The sequence below is a fragment of the Pagrus major genome, chromosome 23 (genome assembly GCF_040436345.1).
Source record: "Pagrus major chromosome 23, Pma_NU_1.0".
In the NCBI taxonomy this organism is placed as follows: Eukaryota; Metazoa; Chordata; class Actinopteri; order Spariformes; family Sparidae; genus Pagrus; species Pagrus major.
Genome location: NC_133237.1, coordinates 27,189,220 through 27,210,488, shown reverse-complemented (window position 1 = coordinate 27,210,488; position 21,269 = coordinate 27,189,220). Strand labels below are relative to the sequence as shown.

The window sequence follows — 21,269 nt, the reverse complement described above, 5'->3', positions numbered from 1 at the left end:
GAAACAACACACTCATACATTTTCTGTGCACGTCTTTAATTTTGTAGATATAAACTAAAACAACACACTGAATGCACGCTCACAGCACCATGGAAAATGTGACTGAATCAAGAAAACAGGATTTTTACTTCATGACAAAAAGACAAAGAGGGAAATTATTCAGTATTTTCACTTTTTCCTGACTGTTTTATTCTTTAGCAAAGCATGGCGAGACTTACAGCTGACATTTATCCTTCAAACCAAATATCTATCAATGTAAAGTGCAGCTTAAAGGAAAACACTCAAAAAGTTGGGAGTACCACTGCATATGTGTAAAAACTAGTAAAAGTCTAAATAAAGTATTTGCAGAGCAAACACTGATCACATTAAGTGCTGTGTCGCTTCAGATAAACGTTAAGGTACAGTAGCTGTCTGATAATGTGAGGTAGATGATGGACAGGCTGATCGTGGCACTGTGCTCCTCAGACCTCTATAACATGCTTCTTTAAAGGAGACCTATTATGCTCTTCCTCCAGTGTGTTATATTTGTTATTGTGCGTGTAAAACAGAAGCTCCTCTCTCCCACAGAAATCACTGCTTCTGAACGCCTCAACAGTAGTTACGCCTTTAACTCTGTGACTTTGTGACATCACACCAAATCACCATGTCACACATTTGCATGATTTATGCCTAGTGGCTACTTTGGCACGTAAAAATTAATTTAGCACAGTTGCTCTGTTCTGAGGGTCAGGCATGTGTAAGCTGACCAATCAGAGGAGACTGGGTATTCGGAGGGGGGGTTCTTAAAGAGACAGGAGCGTCTCAGACACGGGGGGATACAGAGCTGTAGTGCTGGACATGTAGCATGTAAACCTGTTCTCGTAGTAACCCAAACCTGAAAATGAGCATAACATGTCTTCTTTAAGTGTTCTTCAATCCAGTCCTGCTCTGAAAAAGGATGAAATAATCGTCAGTAGATAAAAAATATATATATGACAAAGTTTCACCTCTTTTAGGCTTTTAACTCCGACAGACTTTAAAAGCCTGTAACTCCCCTTCAGTTAGTTAGAACTGAAGAAGCCTCGTGAATCAGAGGTGAAACGTCTTCAAGAAAGTGAAACACGTCCAGATTTCTACGATACAGCACTTAGAATTACCATGACCTGGATGACTGACAACCTACATCAACATATATGACAAAGATTTCTCACATTAACATAGTATTGATTCAATAAATCGTAATAAAAACAGATATCATCAGTTCAAAAACCACGAACAACATTTATACACTTGTTCAGCACAGCTTAAATATTCTTCATTTTACACCCTTCATTTTAGACTGGAAGCACTTAGTGTCCTGAATTTCCTGAGACTGATCAGATAATTAAGATGAATCACGTTTTATTGTTGTGACAGAGTAGAGAAGTAGGCTGGAGGTTGAGACACTACAGGTGAACAGAAGTGTTACTGTACGACCCCGTAGTGTTTCAGAAAACCCTCCTCTGTGCCTGTCGGTTTCCAACAGAAGAAGAATCAAGTCGCAGATCAGTTAATGCAGCTTCGAGCCACATTTGAGCTGGTTTACATTCATTTGTGCCTGTGACATCATGTAAAGTTCCTATAAGAAGAGGTGGACACACAAGAGCAAGACGAGGAGATGGAAGAATAAGAAGAAGGTGGAGTGAGCAGGTGCGCCCCCAGTGGTGGCGGTGCTGTTGGTGGCGGTGCTGTTGGAGGCTGGAGATAAGAACGCTCCCAAAGTCCGAGCCAGGAAGGTCTGATAGGTGCTCAATTTGGTGAAGACCATCACATCCTCTCTGGTTTCTGATCGTGTGCTGCTGTTGGTGCTGCTGGTGGAGTTGCTCTGAACCGTTAACACAGCCGCCTGGAACCAGGAGCCGTCCAGCTTGCACATGAGTGGACCGCCAGAATCACCCTGAACAAAGTCAAGAACAACATGTTTGTATTATAACAGTTTAATGAATTCAACATTCAGTCATATCTTATCATGAAACTACGTTTCACCAAATTTGCTTTGTGGACAATACTTTCCTATCCCCTAAAGGAATAGCTCAACATTGCATTAGCATTAACTGTGAAAACCGGTCAGGTCAAACAATATCTTAGTGTTTTTATGGAATGAACTGGTGCAGCAACAAGTCAAAAAGCCTTTCATGCTGCACGTAACACACGTAACACAGGGCTAAACACATTCTTACACCCTTCTTGGTCCTCGGCTGTTCACACGGGCACATTCCAAAGTGGGCTAACCCCGACTTTAGCCCAGCGCTTGCTGGCCCGACTTTGTGGGGATATCCCCTGAAAATATATTAACACAAAGAGGGCTAAATTAAAGAACCAAACACAATGTTTGTTTATAATAACTCCCAGGTAGAAAACCTTGACATCCTGCACAGACGATAAATGCTTTGATATTTCGTTAGTAACAACACTCACTAATGTTAGCTTGGAGAGCTTATCTGCTTGTCGGGCCACAGAGCAAGGAAAATGACAAAATTATGTTTGTCTTTAGGTCTAACATGACCATACCATCGACATATGAAAGTATAACCTGCTCACCTGCTCCAGTGTAAAAGTTCCCGTACAGATGCTGTCACTCGATGACGCGTTCCCACAATTTACCACCGAGGTCTGGATCTCCTGCAGAGCTTGTTCCTCTAGAAAACGAGAGGAGGATGTGAAACAGCTCCGTCAAACACAGATGGCAGCGCCTACATGTTTGATCTAAAGAGGCAAACTGATGCAGAGAGTTAGTTTAACTGTGTCACGCTGTGTGTCACGGACTCACCTCCTCCTCGCCCGGAGCTCCAGCCAGCAGCCCAGCAGGTCGAGCCCACAGCGAAGGTCTGTCCGTTGTCCACGCAGATGGGCTGGATGTAGTCGGACAGGGTGGGTCGGGCTGACAGAAGCAGCACTGCCACATTCGACCCTGTGAGGTTACTCAGAGTGATGTTTGTCACATTCAGCGTCACCTCGAAGGGGTTGGATCCAATCTGGTTCAAACGACCCAAAACGACGGTCCATTCAGACGCTACGGGAGAACTGAGGGAGACAGAATTAACTGAATTAGGACACAAAACATCTGATTACAACAGGGACTGGACCTTCACAGCTTCAATACCAGTGTTAGAACATGTCAATATATCACCAGCTGACTTTCCAAAACACACCGTAGTGTTTTACTCCTCTTCTGCAGCCACTGGGTTCTGTTCACTTCAGCATGAAAATCAATTTACGCAGACTTCAAATATGCTCAACAACAATAATCTGTAATAGAAAGCTTCATATCTGCAGTACAGATTGATTTAAAAAGTCAGAGGAACAACAATAATCTAATCTAAATAACAACATTCAGAGGAGACATGATGCTCACTGTCATTATTATTGTCCCCAAAAGTGTTTTCATACATTATAAAAGGAACGAAAGGGAATGGTCGACCATAAGGGAAACTCAGACATCATCGACATACAGCATTTTTGGAAATTTGGCTAAATATTCAAACACATCTGTATGATCTCATATGTAGAAGTAGATTCATGGTTCTCAGAGGATGAATTCAAATTTGTCTTTTCTTTCAACACCACCAGCAGATCAAAGTTTCTTTTCTGTGAAAAATCTCAACATCTGCAGTGTGGACTGGCACAGATTTCTGCACAGACATCTTGTTTAAAATCAAATCATTACAGTGAAACCAGTCATTTCCTGGAGGTTGTGACGCTCTTAATAAATTATCCACTGTTTTACAGCTGCTTCTTTCACAGTGTAAGCCTATGGGAGAAAGTCTTTCTGGGCTGCAGTGCATTAAGTGATATTGTAATGACACAGTTTGCCCACTATGAAAGTCGGCTCCAGAGCCTGGCGCTCTTCCTCTGGGCTTGGACTGAACCTAAGTACAGGCTCACCAAGCTGCTTGCATGGCTGCAGACTCTTTGTAAACCATGTTTCATTCTCAAAGACTCAAACATTAAACAGACCATCCATGACATCACTCCAGGTGTCTCACCTGGGGAAGCAGTCAGCATTGCTTAACACAGAGTCCACGGCCACCAGAGTCCCTCCACACATGTGACTTCCGTTCTTCTGGAGACTCGCCATCCAGGGCCAAATACCGGCCGTCGCCACCGAGCTTCCTCCCAAAATACGTGTGTTCCTTGGGGCTTGGCCACAGACCACAGCTGGAGAGAAAAACACAAGGTACACAATCACTGATGTTCTTTCAATGAGTCTGACCTACTGTACACCCATGAATAAACTCAACAGTGAGAACCCAAAGTTTCCAAATAAAACAAATACCTCAGGCTTTGGTTTCAATATTTCCTTCAGTGACCCTGTTTTGATCAAAGTGAACCAAGTCCTGGTTCTGGACTGGTGCTAGTGCTGGTTCAAAGTTGGTTCAACCTGCAAACCTTGTAAGAACTGGTTTGCTTTTCCACATCATTCAGTCACTGTATACGTCTCCAGTTTCTTAGCATTATAGGAACAGCTGTGGACTATACCGCAAGTGTAAACATCATACAGCTTCAATGAAGAGGTGGAAGAAGCAGCTGAACCACTTTATGAATCAAACTGTTATAGTGTGTACAAAGATATCTAGTTCAAAAGCTAAAAATGAGTCACATGTACTCACGTCTGGCTGTGGTTGTTGGAGCGATGGTGGTCGGTGGTGGTGGCAGACCAGCACAGGTGACGCTGAGGTCTCCGTCTGTCCCAGTGGACCTGAAGGTTAAGAATCCGGGCTGGTTGGTGGAGATCTGGCTGTTGATCCAGGTCTGATACCGGGACACTCTTGTGTAGACTCCTGGGAAATTCGGCTCAGCACAACCTCTTCCAAAACTGACGACTCCAGACTGGATCCAGCGACCGTTCTGCTTGCTCACCATCGGACCGCCGGAGTCTCCCTGTGAGGAGACAAACATTTAGGAGAGGGAATCTTTGCAGCAGGTAAAATGTGACACAAACACAGGTGTGACAATGATCACCTGACAGGAGTCCCTCCCGCCTTCACGTAAGCCGGCGCAGATCATGTTTTCTGTGATTGAACCTACTCCATAGTCACAGTTACACTGTCTGTTCCCCACAACCGGCACCTCCACCTCCATCAGGTTTTGTGGGGAAGGAAGGTCCACTGAAGAGACACAAAGCAGTTGAAGCAACGATGACAGTTTAAGGTAAAAGTATCCCTACACAAGTTCACTCACACTGCCTCTGAAATTAAATCTGATGTAGTTGCTCTCTGACCCACCTCCAAATCCAATTCTTCCCCACCCGGTGACCCAGGAGACGGTGCCGTTGAAGAAGGTGCTGTCCGAAGCTGCGAGGCAGACGGGCCGGATGAAGTTGTTGAACTCCACAGGTGAGGAGAGTCTCAGGAGGGAGATGTCGTTGTCACTAGTAGTGGGGTTGTAGTCGGGATGGATGATGATCTGTGACAGTGTCCGAGACACCGCATTGGGGTTTGATCCCTCCTGAGTCTGACGACCCAGACTCACTATCAGACCGCTTGTGCTGGTACTGAGGTGATCAGAAGAGAAATGCGATGAGACATGAGAAGCCGAGAAAACTAACAGTGTCTCTTTCACACAGAAGGGCTCTTGGGCCTTTCACCTTTCTTGTTAGCTTGAGTGCTAGTTAGGGCAGAAATGAACCCTGATATTAAACAGCCTGAACCCACTGAGCACAAAATGTCCAAGAGACGTGAAATCAACTACTTTGACGACGTTGAAAAGTAAGACGTCCAGTGGAGAGCCAGAATCAAAGGTTTTTTGACGTCTTTTCAATGTTAACTATTGATCCCCAAGAGACATCATTCGACCTTGGAATATTAGCCGACTTGATGAACGTTGGATGACCAAAACATGGTTCTTGCTCTCCTGTAGCATTCCTGGTAAAATGCATGCCTCATGCAGCCTACTGAGATCGAGGCTCGGGGTTTGAATCCACTCTGTAGCTTTTGTTGCGTGAAGTAAAATTTGGCCATCATTAAAACTTTAATTTTGAACCACGAGAAGTTCTTTAGACGTCTGTGACTGAGGTTGAAAAGATGAACTCGAAGTCATTGTGTCTCGGACTCAAGTCGTCTTGACTGTCAATTTCGACGACTTTCAACTTGCCAGAAAATAAACGACATGAGACTCGACTTGGAAGTGAAAGACCTGTGACTGACTTGACTTGAGACACGATGTCTTGAATGACTCGTCTTTATTTTATGTTTCAGTTTAAATACTAATCCAGATTTATCCTGTAGGGGTCCCGACCCCTGGGACTGGGAGCCACTGCCTTAGAGAGACATCACAGCATGTTGTTACTCACCTTGAGAAGCAGTGAGCTGCACACAGCACCCACTGGTTGTTGATGAGGGATCCTCCACAGAAGTGAGATCCTCTTTGCAGACTGACCTGCCAGGGCCAGGCGCCTGCAGGGGCCACCTGCCCTCCTACAATCCTGGGGTTGAGAGGAGGCTGACCACACACTGAGGAGAGACATGATACAAACACAGAGTGAGAAATCCTGTCTCCTCCCTGGATTACCACTGTGGCCTCCGACAGCACCAAGCGGGATTATAACCTCTAACTGCTGCTGTATGATCCTGGGAGTGTGCCGGTGTTCTCAGGTGTGGCTAATCCATCATTCTTTAGTAATAAAGGTGAATTATCTCATTTCATAATTAGTCGAGACGTTTCATAGCTTTATTTTTACTCTCTTAAAGGGTCACTCCACCGATTTTCCACATTTGAGTGTGTTTACAGGTCTTGGGGAGTAAAACTGCACATGTGAAAAAGTAGCATAAAGCCCAGAGTTTAAGCCACAAAGGACCCGAGTGGATCTGAGTGATTACTGGTTGTAATTTATCATCCTACAATCAGCTTCCTCTGGAGCCAAAAAAGGCTTTATACGACTATTTCATACATGCAGTAGTAGCTCCTCCCAGAGACCTGTAAACACACTTTAATGTGTAAAACTGGTGGAGTAAAGTCTGGAATTGACAGCAAATACTAACAAAAATGTAATTATACACAAAAGAAACGCCCCGACAACATTTTTAAAGTTTCCTGAATGACAGAGGGACAGTCAGGAAGTAAAAAAATAAACTTTAACTTACCATCTGCTTGTGAGTGAGACTCTGAAAAGCACAAAACAAACAACAATCAGTTTTAAGACAACACTTCTGTTTTTATACAGTATTTACTGATAACAGTGACATGTGATGACATTAGCCGCCTTAAATAGTCAGCAAACGGGAGGTTTATACCGACAGTTTACATCTGGTGAGTCAGGCCACCTGAGATGTGACAGCACTCCTCTAAAACCCAGAAGATTTGACTGTTTTTACAAACGGAGTACTAGTTGATGAGTATCACTATTCTGTTGAGCTGTACTACACAGTGTGACAAGTTAAAGTGATCTGTTTTGTGTGTTTTTGTAGCTTTTTTGTGCCTTTATTGATGACACAGCTGAAGATGGGACAGGAAGGAGGGGAGAGAAGAGGGTCAGAAGGGAACCTGGGTCATTGCTAAGCCTTTCACATGGGGAACCTGCTCTCCCAGGTGGGATATGGGACATACATGCAGGGTTGGGAAGTAATGAAGTACAAATACTTTGTTACTGTACTTCAGTGTATGTTTCAGGCATCTGTGCTGTGAAACAAAGACGTAAAAGACGTAAAAGACGTAAACAGACAGAGAGGGAGGCTGGAATGGGGAGAAAAGGCGTGTTAGTGTCTCGTATCTGCAGAGAGTTTCTTATTTTCTCTCTTTGTTGCTGCTCGGGACGCTTTACCAACCCAACATGTGGCTGTTTGACGTCCTGGGAATGAGACTCAACTATCAACTATCTTTGTGGTGCGTTCAGGAACAGCTGGGACAAATCCTACTGACTCTACCTTTAACTCTAATAGTCTTTGAATTATATTAATATGACGTGAGCTTCAGTTAGCTTTGACCAAAAATGTCCTTCAGAGGGAGACTTTTTACTCTGATACTCTGAGTACATGTCAGAGCCTGTACTCGATTACTTTTACTGGAGTAAAGAAGTTGAATCAGTCTTTTTTAACACAAGTATCTGAACTTCTCCTGGAGGAGAGAGTGTGTGGACTCTCTCCTCTGTATACATGACATTACGTTATACTGTTGTGACATAATGAACCTTAAAGTTCAGACAGGAGTGCCAGCAGAGCGCCACCTGCAGCGACCCCTCACCCTCCCTTAGTCTAACATGATGTTTCATAATGAATAGGCAGGTTGTTCTGAGTGTAAACATTTGAAACACTTCATATAAAGAATGCACACACGCAGCTGAATAAGGGTTTAACATGTCCTGTCATAACTACTGACTTGTTTAAAAATAGTTCCCTTTAAACGCAGTAAAAAGCAAACATTATAATGAGGTAAGTGAGCGACATTCAGCTTCATGTCTCTCCTGACAACCTGCTTTTACACAATGTCGTGTTGTTTTAACGGATCTGTCTGCAGCTGCGCGTGTCCACTGTCCCATCAGACCGGTTTACTGTCTCGTCTGACCGGGTGGTTAACATACTTTCTTATTTTCTGCTCCGACAGGAAACACGGGCAACATAAATGTAATAAGATGGATCTTGATGAGTCATTGCAAAAAAAAAAAAAAACACATTAAAGTCTGACACATCTGATAAGCTAGTGAGAAGTGTGAGTGCAGTGAAGTTCACACATGACGGTTTATAAGTAACAACATGCAAAAATATTTAAATGCAGTAGATATATTTGTTTGACATTTCAGTTATTTCAAACAATAATTAATTGTGTGCATCAGCAACACATTTGTGAACCTTTGAATCTTTCTGTGTGCGTTCATTAAAGGAACATTTCACAAAACATTTCTGGAGCTTCACAGTAAATCAGAGTTGCAGCACTTTGCTGAACAACTCAAGCAGCTGGAGATGATTTACAACGGAAACTTTCCATCAACATGGAGGGAGGAGATGATGACTGAGTTTACATTTTTGGGTGAGCTGTTCCTTTGAAACCGAGATATCATTATTTATACTGAAGCCATAATTATAGTTTAGTTGAGGTTGTAGTTTGATTTGATTTGATCACTGACTGACAGACAACATAATGTATAACTGATCCTGTTCAATCCAGCCGCTGATAAAGTCCTAACAACATTACAGTGGCAGAAGTTAAAGGGGCCTTTACTGAGACTCATCATGAGGAGCACGCCCCAATATCAGCCTGTGAAATTAATCGATTTTCATACTTTAATCAGAGAAAATCTTCACGTTTGAGTTGTAATTTTCCACATTTTGTCCAACATTCAGTTACACAAGTCTTTCTTTGTGATAAGGAAATCTCCTTCCTGATGGTTCAGTCAATAGTTTTCTTTTCTTTTCTCAGTAAACATGCAATCATGGACATAATGAGGTGTGGCTGCATGTTCACCTGAAACCCACCTCCCGCTGACATTCCTCTGAGGCCTGACAACAGAAATCTGTGGTCACACGGCGTTGTGACGCTCACCTCAGACTATCTAAACTTTCCACTGAAGAGAAGCTAAAGTCCCCGTAAATGTCTCCAATTAGAGCCACAGATATTCCTTAATCTGCACGCTTACAAAAACTCTTTTCAAGGAATAAATTACATTATTATGGTGATTAAAGTGACTTATCTCGGTGCACACGTCATGTTAATGTCATTTAATATGGGTTTGAGTTAAAAACTGACTGTGTTTCTTGGATTGACTCAATCGTACGACATGTTAGTCTCTACAAACCACATGTTCCTTACAATAACTAATTAATGCGTCCAACATCCTCGAAATCACATCCACACACTACTCAATAGACCCCAAGGATCTGTAAATAGTTTATTAATTCACACATATTTTCTTTGCACTTCACTTTGATGTTAATGTGAAATGTTCAAAGGTGTAAAATGAATGGACTTGTTCCTCAACACACCCTGTTGGTCTACAAACCAGAGAAAGACCTTAAACTGACCAAACAGTTTCACTAATCTCTCCTCAGTTGAAGCCAAACATCTTCAAAAGTGGTTAAATAAGTAATAAATGAACAACGACACACATCAGTGTGAAGATATGATACTTAAAACAAAAGATACTTGTTGTACAGTAATAAAGTCTATCTGGGTTCCTTTACTTGAGTATTTCCATTTGCTCCTCTATATCTTTACTCCACTACATTCATCTGATAATTTAGCTACTAGTTACTTTTTAGATTACATAAATGTTTTTACTTTGTCGGCAATCAGATTAAAAAATACAAACAAAACAAAAGAAATCACATTCTGATCATTAGGATTATTTCAGCATTAAATAATCATCCAGACCCAAAGCATACAGTATCATCACGTAAAAAATATACGTATTATTTACTTTTACTTGTACTTCTGATACTTAAGTACATTTAATATCAGATATTTGAACACTTTTACTCAAGTACTCAGCGTATTGGGGACATTCAGTTATACCAAAGTAATATTTTAACTCGATAACTTTACTTTTACTCAAGTATGACTTCTGGGTACTTTTTTACAACACTGCAGAAAATTAAATACAGGATAACACCTGTTTTTATTGAAAACACTGAGGATAATATTATAATAAACATTTTTAACTTGGTCTGAAGTAGATACAAATTCATGTGGAAGTTTAAAAAACATCCAAGTACGTATTTTAAATAAGAGAAGTAAACGTCCTGAGGTCCACAGTAAAAAAACACCAAAGTTTGACTGGTGTTCTGCTTTAATTATTCTGGTAAATTCATATATAATTCATATAAAAGTAAATATAAAAGTAAATATATATATATATATATATATATATATATATAATAAAGTAAAATTGTGACTTTAAACGAGCCGGACTGAAACTTCAGAGTAAATATAGGTGAGTGAGGAGCCCAAAAACGTTTCTAGGTTTGAGGAGAAAAATAAAAAAAATCTCAGTTTTGGACCAAATAAAAAATAATTAGTATTTATTGTAAGTTTATTTGCAAGAGGAAGATGTTGTGTCTGTCTCGTGTTGGTTTGTCAGTCAAATGAACAAATCACATGTGTGACAAATGTAGATTTTAACTTCATATAAAAAAATGTCATTCTAATAATATTACACACAAAAAACTGCAATAAAAACAGAAACTTCAGGAATAGATCAGAGAGGCGACGCATGAAGTTCAGGAGAATAAATACAGACAAATGACAAATATAGTACTTTATTTATTTTCTTTACTTCTGTCCTATTATCTTTCTCTTTAAATCTTGCTTATACCTACAGTGTGATATTTTCTATTCTCGAAGGAGCCGCTGTCACATACAGGGATCAATAAAGTATTTCTGACTCTGATTCTGAAGAAGACGATAAGAAACATCAACGTATAAGTCACAGTTCATCTTTTTAGATGTCATCAAGTGAAAAGAAACCTCCAAAAAATACCCAACATGAATAAATCCTGACAGAATGACAGCTGTTCAGTGTGAAAGCAGAAAGCGACTGACTCTCAATGAGCTCATTCATTATGATGTTAAAGAGAAGGAAATAATTCATCATTTTATTTTCATGCCTCGAGGCAAAATCAAGTGAGTTCCTCGAACTGGAACGTGTCGTTTCCTGTAACTCCAAAGTCAGAAGCATAAACGAACTGAGACTGAAGGAAGTTTTTCTCGACAGCGTTTAATCTTTCCTACATTTATCTGATGACTGAAGCTGCTGATATTTTGTTAAACATTTATTGTATATGGTTGTTTTTACCCTCTAGAAATCTATTTCCCAAAAGTTTCAACACATTACACTTTTGGACTTTAAAGAAATGTTTTTAAAAAATTAAAATTCTCTGCAAGATGAGACAGTTTTCATGCACTTTCATCATGCATGTTCTGATCCAGTGTGACAGGCTCCGTCAACACTTTGACTTTCTGCACTTTGTTATAAAAAAGTTTGTAAAAAGTTGAATTTTGAACACAGGATTTGCCTTATCGTGCAACAGCTACTCTTACTGGATTATAGCCTTTTACTTCCTCCTCAGTGTGTTTCCTCGTCAGCAGATCTCAAACATGATTGGTTCAGGTGTGTGCGGGGAGGAGGGTCCTTACCTGGCGTCAGGAGAGTCAGCAGAGCTGCCACACAGATCACTTTGTAGAGAGCCATGTCTGTAAATCCATAACTTCAGACGTGCAGCGCTGTTTATAACCGTCCTCTCACCTCCCTCCCTCCTCTCCAACACAAACACACCTCTCTACCTCTCTTACACACAGCCTTACCTGTCCAGTGACACGCCCCACACCTCACTGCTAATCACCTGTTTCACCTCACATCGACCTGTCAGTCTCTGAGCTCTTAATTACTGTTCTTAAGAACAATTGGGAGGTATTTGTACTTTACCTGAGTGTTTATTTCTCATGTTTTCTTATAGCTCTTCTCTACTTTAACCACATTTCACAAGATGTACATTTTACATTTATTTGACACTTGTGGTATCTTTGTTTTTCAAAGATTTTACATGAAAAAACACGATGAAGATCATAAATGCAACCTGTATTATGACTCATGATTATGAGTTTTAATCTCATGAAGATGCCTTATAATGAAACTATTTGTTTTCTTTTCATCATTGTTCCTTTAACGGGCAGAGATGGGCTGACAGAAGATGTGTCAGGGGTCTCACGAGTCTCTCTGCCCTCGGACGTTTGGGACAACGTTGTCAGACTTTAACCGTCATTAACAGATCTGACGTGACGACATTCCTACGACGTCCTGTTGAATCTGACACTCAGCGTCTGCTGCCCCAGATCTGTCAGACGTCTTTAACTCAGTCTTTGTTGTTAATAATTGGCTGTTCGGTTTGAGCCTGATTTTCCTCCATTAAGGTAGCATTTAATTAGTTCATTCATTAAAATAATTAATTAAACTTTGACAATCAACAACATGTGAGACATGTCAGACTGACACAGTGATGGAGAACTGTGAAGTGGAAGTCGTGACCATCACACACGTCGCGCCATGTTGAAAACAGCGAGCGGCCACGTGACTAAAAGCTGCTGTGTTGCATTTTTCACATCAAACAATAAAAAATCCCAGAGGTTATGATTTTATTGACTTCCCCAAAGAACGAAGGACAGTAAGAGAAGAGATCTGTGGCTTCAGGTCGTCCACAGAGAGGATGAAAACATTAAATCGTGAGACCTGGCCAGTCAATACGTGTCCGCCTGTGTCCAACACCTCATCACAGGTTAGTTAATGATGTCACTGAGTAAATGACTTGAGCTGATTGTGTCTGTAGATCAAAGCGAATCAAAAAAGAGCCTTTGCAAAGTTGTAACTACAGTTTTTATTGGAAATAAGACCCATAAAGACAAAATAATCGTCAGTATATGAAAATATATATCTATGACAAATATTTCTCATTTACATAGTGTTGATTAAATAAACATACATCATCAGGTTCAACAACATTCATACATTTCTTCAGTGCAACTTAAATATTCTTCATTTTAGACTGGAAGCACTTAGTGTCCTGAATTTCCTGAGACTGATCAGATAATTAAGACGAATCACGTTTTATTGTTGTGACAGAGAAGAATCAAGTCGCAGATCATTAATGCAGCTTCGAGCTGGTTTACATTCATTTGTGCCTGTGACATCATGTAAAGTTCCTATAAGAGGTGGACACACAAGAGCAAGACGAGGAGATGGAAGAATAAGAAGAAGGTGGAGTGAGCAGGTGCGCCCCCAGTGGTGGTGGTGCTGTTGTTATCGGTGCTGTTGGTGCCGGTGCTGTTGGTGCCGGTGCTGTTGGATGCTGGAGATAAGAACGCTCCCAAAGTCCGGGCCAGGAAGGTCTGATAGGAGCTCATTTTGGTGAAGACCATCACACCCTCTCTGGTTTCTGATCGTGTGCTGGTGCTGCTGGTGGAGTTGCTCTGAACCGTTAACACAGCCGCCTGGAACCAGGAGCCGTCCAGCTTACACATGATTGGACCGCCAGAATCACCCTGAACAAACAGGAAGACGGATACAGTCAAAAACAACATGTTTGTAATATCACAGTTAATGAATTGTACTACAGAACTCATCCTCATCCTGTGGTTTTTTTCATGTGGTGTCGGAATAATCTGGAGCGACAGGCTCAAGGTGCTTTCCTTTCGTTTTCTCTTCTTGTGCATTTATTCACCTGGCTGTACAGTCAGTCAGAGAATTTTCCGGCTCGGACATGTGCCTGGTGTTCTTAGCCCAGGACTTGAAATATACAGTGTGAAAAGTCCTAAAATCACTTTGCAATATAAGTTTTCGGACTAAAAACGGCTCGAAACATGTCATGAAAATGCAATACAACACATCTTCTTTGTGGCGTCCATGTTGTTTCCACGTGACGACTTAAAGCTCATGAACACACCGAAGTCAGAAAGACAGAAATGGGACGATCCAGTGGGCACGTGAATGCAGGGTAAGTTACTAAAGTTTCAGATTAAACATCGACATATGAAAGTTTAACCTGCTCACCTGCTCCAGTGTAAAAGTTCCCGTACAGATGCTGTCACTCGATGACGCGCTCCCACAATTTACCACCGAGGTCTGGATCTCCTGCAGAGCTTGTTCCTCTAGAAAACGAGAGGAGGATGTGAAACAGCTCCGTCAAACACAGATGGCAGCGCCTACATGTTTGATCTAAAGAGGCAAACTGATGCAGAGTTAGTTTAACTGTGTCACACTGTGTCCCGGACTCACCTCCTCCTCGCCCGGAGCTCCAGCCAGCAGCCCAGCAGGTCGAGCCCACAGCGAAGGTCTGTCCGTTGTCCAGGCAGATGGGCTGGATGTAGTCGGACAGGGTGGGTTGGGCTGACAGATGCAGCACTGCCACATTCGACCCTGTGAGGTTACTCAGAGTGATGTTTGTCACATTCAGCGTCACCTGGAAGGGGTTGGATCCAATCTGGTTCAAACGACCCAAAACGACGGTCCATTCAGACGCCACGGGAGAACTGAGGGAGACAGAATGAACTGAATTAGGACACAAAACATCTGATTACAACAAGGACTGGACCTTCACAGCGTCTTAAAGACGTTTTTGTTTGTTTGTTGACCTCCAAATGGTGATTTTTATATAACGTGTCATGAGCAAAATAACCAGTCAACGCCCCTTTTGCCAGAAAACAGCGCCTCTAATCTGACTGGCGGTTAATGCAAATTCTGGGGTGTCTTCCAATTTAATAGCATAAAATAAGAGTACTGTTTGGATTTGAAGCTATTGGGAGCCCAAATCTGATGTGCAGAAAGGCGAACGATCATATAATGTTGGTGTTGATCTACGTTCGGCGTCGTTTTATAGAAATAATTAAAGAAACAGTGGATGATGAGTGACGTTATGAAATGTCCAGGTCATCTATCATCTTTTCTGTCATTAAGACTCTTTATGTTGCTGTTTTATAATCTGTCCAACGTGACTTTTGAATGTGGCGAAGCAGCAGCGTTACTTTATGCTGTTTACAAGCTTCATTATTAGAAGGTCGGTCAGCTCTGCTCCTGGAGGTCTGTCGAGTGCACAGACCGGTAAACCAAACTCCATTCTAAAAACAGCTGTTTTAAGGTCGGGCCTTATTATTTCACAGTAAAAACTGTAGGAACAACTTTACAAAGGCTCTTTTTTAATTTGCTTCGATCTACAGACACAGTCGGCTCACGTCCTTTACTCAGTGACATCATTAACCAACCTGTGATGAGGTGTTTGACACAGACGGACACGTATTGACTGTGGACGACCTGAAGCCGCAGATCTCTTCTCATACTGTCCTTCGTTCTTTGCGGAAGTAAATAAAATCGTAACCTTTGGGATTTTTGATTGTTTGACACGAAAAATGCAACGCAACAGCTTTTAGTCATGTCACTAGCTGTTTTCAATCTTTTACAGCGTTTGTTTTCACCCAAAGCGCGGCGCGGTCATTCTGTGACGTGTGGCTGCTCTCTTTTATATTAACAGACCATCCATGACGTCACTCCAGGTGTCTCACCTGGGGAAGCAGTCAGCATTGCTCAGCACAGAGTCCACGGCCACCAGAGTCCCTCCACACACGTGACTTCCATCCTTCTGGAGACTCGCCATCCAGGGCCAAACACCGGCCGTCGCCACCGAGCTTCCTCCCAAAATGCGTGTGTTCCTCGGGGCTTGGCCACAGACCACAGCTGGAGAGAAAAACACAAGGTACGCAATGAAACTTTCTTTGAATGATTCTGACCAGATACTGTAGACCCGTCAGAACAGAAGTTTCCAAATACAACAAATGGATCATTTTTTGGTTCAGTATTTCCTTCAGTTCCCACAGAACAACAGTGAAGAACAGTGGAGTCTTTTGTTTGAATGTTTCTCTCAGTTTAGACATTTTACAGCTTCGATGAGAAGATGGAAGAAGCTGAACTACATTATTTATGAAACTGATGAAAAGTGTTATCACTAGTTAAAGTGTACAAAAATATCTAGACTATAAAAGTCTGCGCTTACAAACTCAAAGACACTCACGTTTGGCTGTGGTGGTTGGAGCTGTGGTGGTTGTTGAAGCGGTGGTGGTTGTTGGAGCTGTGGTGGTTGTTGTTGGAGCTGTGGTGGTGGTTGAAGCTGTGGTGGTTGTTGGAGCTGTGGTGGTTGTTGGAGCTGTGGTGGTTGTTGAAGCTGTGGTGGTTGTTGGAGCTGTGGTGGTTGTTGTTGGAGCTGTGGTGGTGGTTGAAGCTGTGGTGGTTGTTGGAGCTGTGGTGGTTGTTGGAGCTGTGGTGGTTGTTGGAGCTGTGGTGGTTGTTGGAGCTGTGGTGGTTGTTGAAGCTGTGGTGATTGTTGAAGCTGTGGTGGTGGTGGTTGAAGCTGTGGTGGTGGTTGAAGCTGTGGTTGTTGGAGTGACGGTGGTCGGTGGTGGTGGCAGACCAGTACAGGTGACGCTGAGGTCTCCGTCTGTCCCAGTGGACCTGAAGGTTAAGAATCCGGGCTGGTTGGTGGAGATCTGGCTGTTGATCCAGGTCTGATACCGGGACACTCTGGCGTAGACTCCTGGGAAATTCGGCTCAGCACAACCTCTTCCAAAACTGACGACTCCAGACTGGATCCAGCGACCGTTCTGCTTGCTCACCATCGGACCGCCGGAGTCTCCCTGTGAGGAGACAAACATTTAGGAGAGGGAATCTTTGCAGCAGGTAAAATGTGACACAAACACAGGTGTGACAATGATCACCTGACAGGAGTCCCTCCCGCCTTCACGTAAGCCGGCACAGATCATGTTTTCTGTGATTCGACCCACTCCATAGTCACAGTTACACTGTCTGTTCCCCACAACCGGCACCTCCACCTCCATCAGGTTTTGTGGGGAAGGAAGGTTCACTGAAGAGACACAAAGCAGTTGAAGCAACGATGACATATTATGGTAAAAGTATCCCTACACAAGTTCACTCACACTGCCTCTGAAATTAAATCTGATGTAGTTGCTCTCTGACCCACCTCCAAATCCAATTCTTCCCCACCCGGTGACCCAGGAGTCGGTGCCGTTGAAGAAGGTGCTGTCCGAAGCTGCGAGGCAGACGGGCCGGATGAAGTTGTTGAACTCCACAGGTGAGGAGAGTCTCAGGAGGGAGATGTCGTTGTCTTCAGTAGTGGAGTTGTAGTCGGGATGGATGATGATCTGTGACAGTGTCCGAGACACCGCATTGGGGTTTGATCCCTCCTGACTCTGACGACCCAGACTCACTACCAGACCGCTTGTGCTGGTACTGCTGTGATCAGAAGAGAAACGCGACATGAGACATGAGAAGCCGAGAAAACTAACAGTGTCAACTTGAGTCATTATGTCGACGACTTTCAAATTTTCATCAGAAAATAAACGACGTGAGACTCGACTTGGAAGTGAACGACCTGTGACTGAGTCGACCGGAGACATGGTGACTTGAATCACTTGTCTTTTTTTTTGTTGTTGTCGATTTCAGTTTAAATATTAATCCAGATTTATCCTGAAGGGGTCCAGACCAAGCCCCCAGGAAAGGTGCCAGGCTTTGAAGCCAGTTTCCGTTTTGGCCAAACTGTGTAATTACATGGTCACGTGATGCACTGCGGCCCAAAAATACTTTTTCCTATTAGCTGACATTGTGAAAGAGGCGTCTGTAAAATGGTGGATACATTTTTTTGAGCATCACAACCTGGAGAAATGACTCGTTTCACTTTCAAATTTCAGCCATTAGGTCTTATAACATTTGGAAAGTCTAGCAGAGCCACACGATTAAATTATTTTATCCCCATTCAAGTCAGCCCGGCGCTAAACCGAAAATTAACCGGCTCTGTCAGCAGACGTCTCCAGTGCGCTCGCTCTATGGGCCGCACAGCACGGAAGTCGAGCCATTTTGGGTTAACTGAGCAGCTTTCATAGGACTGAACGGGGCTGTGTCCAGGTTTTAATGTAATGTCCTTGGTCCCGACCCCTGGGACTGGGAGCCACTGCCTTAGAGAGACATCACAGCATGTTGTTGCTCACCCTGAGAAGCAGTGAGCTGCACACAGCACCCACTGGTTGTTGATGAGGGATCCTCCACAGAAGTGAGATCCACTTTGCACACTGACCTGCCAGGGCCAGGCGCCTGCAGGGGCCACCTGCCCTCCTACAATCCTGGGGTTGAGAGGAGGCTGACCACACACTGAGGAGAGACATGATACAAACACAGAGTGAGAAATCCTGTCTCCTGCCTGGATTAACACTGTGGCCTCCGACAGCACCGAGCGGGATTATAACCTGTAACAGCGGCTGTATGATCCTGGGAGTGTGCCGGTGTTCTCAGGTGAGGCTAATCCATCATTCTTCAGTAATAAAGGTGAATTATCTCATTTCACAATTAGTCGAGACGTTTCATTGCTTTTACATACTGTCTTAAAGGGTCACTCCACCGATTCTCCACACACCTGCCAGGTGTTCCTCTGTGAATCAAGCAAAGATTCTCACGACCTGAACCGGAACCACCTGCAGTTTTACAGTGTCTCAGTAATTCAACAATCAATCAGTTGCCGATTATCTGGAAGACCAAAATTGCTGAAATTAAAAAATAGAAAAAGAATAAATGACTCAATAGTGTGACATTAATTTGTATTTACATTTTATTTATCACACATTGAAGCGTGTCTACAGGTCTTGGGGGGTTTAAGTGTCCAGAGGAAGCTGCATGTAATCTGATAAACTGCCTCTTGTGATGTCACTCTGTGGCTGAGTTGCATTGTGGGTAATGTAGGCAGCAGGTTTTGAAAAGGACAAAGAACGTGTGGAATAAAGAAGGTATCTCTCTGGTTCTGGTTCTGCTGTTTTGATTTCATCAATAATAGACCAGTGGACTGCTTTCCAAAAAAACACACTTACATGTGTAAAACTGGCGGAGTTACCCTTTAAGTCTGGGATTGACAGAAAATACTACAGATATGAAAATATCAACAAAAGAGGACGATGAGGAAGTAAAAAATAAACTGTAACTTACCATCTGCCTGTGAGTGAGACTCTGAAAAGCACAAAACAAACACAAGTCACAGCTGCTGTAGTGACACGACATCAGCCACCTGAAACAGTCGGTACTAGTTGATGAGTATCACTATTCTGCTGAGCTGTACTACACAGTGTGACAAGTTAAAGTGATCTGTTTTCTGTGTTTTGTAGCTTTTTTGTCCCTTTTATTGATGAGACAGCTGCAGATGGGACAGGAAGGAGGGGAGAGAAGAGACGACACGTAGCGGGTCAGAATCGAACCTCAGCAGAGGAGTCAAACCTGAACACGTCCTCTCCTGCAGGAGAAGTTCAGATACTTGTGTAAAAACAGACTCTGGTTAAAGTAGAAGTACTGATTCAACTTGTTTACTCCAGTGAAAGTAATAGAGTACAGGCTCTGACATGTACTCAGAGTATCAGAGTAAAAAGTCTCCCTCTGAAGGACGTTTGTGGTCAAAGCTGACTGAAGCTCACGTCATATTAATATAATCCAAAGACTATTAAAGTTAAAGGTAGAGTCAGTAGGATTTGTCCCTCTCTGTCTGTTCACGTCTTGTTACGCCTTTGTTTCGTCTCGCTGCGTCTGCCGTGCGTGATGATCTCTGATAGGTCGACATCAGTCTCGTGATGTTGGGAAGGCGGCGTGCGATGACGCCAAATAAAAATAATCCAGAATTCCCCTCAAATGCATCAAACTAAAGTAACGAGGCTGTTTTGAAGCTGTGAGGAGGAGAAAGTTCAGATGTTTGTGTTCAGGTGTAGAGAGGGAAAGTCTCAGAGATAATAAACATTCGTACACGAAGGACATGCTCTACCAGCAGAGCTACGGGACAGACACTCTGGTCTGGTCTGTCAAGGATCAGGACAAAACTCCCACACACTGTTCATCTCACTTGCAATCAAGAATGAATTGAAAGAATGATTTTTAACGACAGCGTTTCGGTGCACAGACTCATCAGGAGATGACCTGATAACGGCTTTTTGTCGGCCCTTGGTCTTCTCGTACACACCTGTCGATCCACAGGTGTGAAAAGATTTTACTCGGTCTATCAAGGATAAAATTATAATAATTATACCGATGAAAGTGACTCATCTCCGTGCGTGTCGTGTCAAAATGAACGGATTCTGTGTCTCGGATTGACTAAATGTTACTAAATGTCGGTCTCTTCAAACCACACGTTCTTTACAATAATCACCTCAAAATCAGTTAAATGGGTTATAAAAGTGGGAGAAGAACAAGCCTACACGAAACTAAAGCGTTTAAAATGCCTTCACACCTTAATGTATCCACACAATCCTTACTAGACACCAAAGGTCTGTAAATATTAATAAAAGCACAAATATCTCCTACAGGTTTGAACATGTTCATACCAAGCTCCGCTGAACACTTTGATTTTGTGCATTTTGTTGCACAAGTTTTGAGTTTTGAAAGCAGAATTTGCTTCTCTTTCTGATTTTATAGCTTTTACTTCCTCCTCAGTGTGTTTCCTCGTCAGCAGATCTCAAACATGATTGGATCAGGTGTGTGCGGGTAGGACGGGTCCTTACCTGGTGTCAGGAGAGTCAGCAGAGCCGCTACACAGATCACTTTGTAGAGAGCCATGACTGTAAATCCATAACCTCAGACGCGCAGCAGCGTTTATAACCTTCCTCCTCCTCCCTCTCTCTCGAGCATTCCTGTCTCACAAACAATGCTTCCTGTTAAAAAAACAACGTGCTTCACCGCAAACCACCTATTCAACCGCTAACGGCAAATAGGTCAGTCTCTGAGATGAGATCCACTCAAGCGCTGT

At 42.8% G+C, this 21,269-nt stretch overlaps 1 protein-coding gene across 1 annotated transcript; it reads right to left on the bottom strand.

Annotated features, from left to right (window-relative positions):
* Window positions 1–84: 84 nt before the first annotated feature.
* LOC141019999 (transmembrane protease serine 9-like) lies at window positions 85–21,079 on the bottom strand. Its single transcript, XM_073495034.1, is given in 17 exon segments — window positions 85–1,915; window positions 2,560–2,657; window positions 2,789–3,042; window positions 4,005–4,176; window positions 4,629–5,126; window positions 5,244–5,512; window positions 6,311–6,470; window positions 13,644–13,980; window positions 14,489–14,586; window positions 14,714–14,967; window positions 15,994–16,168; window positions 16,815–17,118; window positions 17,200–17,345; window positions 17,463–17,731; window positions 18,487–18,706; window positions 19,472–19,492; window positions 21,025–21,079. Coding segments are annotated over 17 exon segments (3,648 nt in total). The 3' UTR covers window positions 85–1,597.
* Window positions 21,080–21,269: the final 190 nt, after the last annotated feature.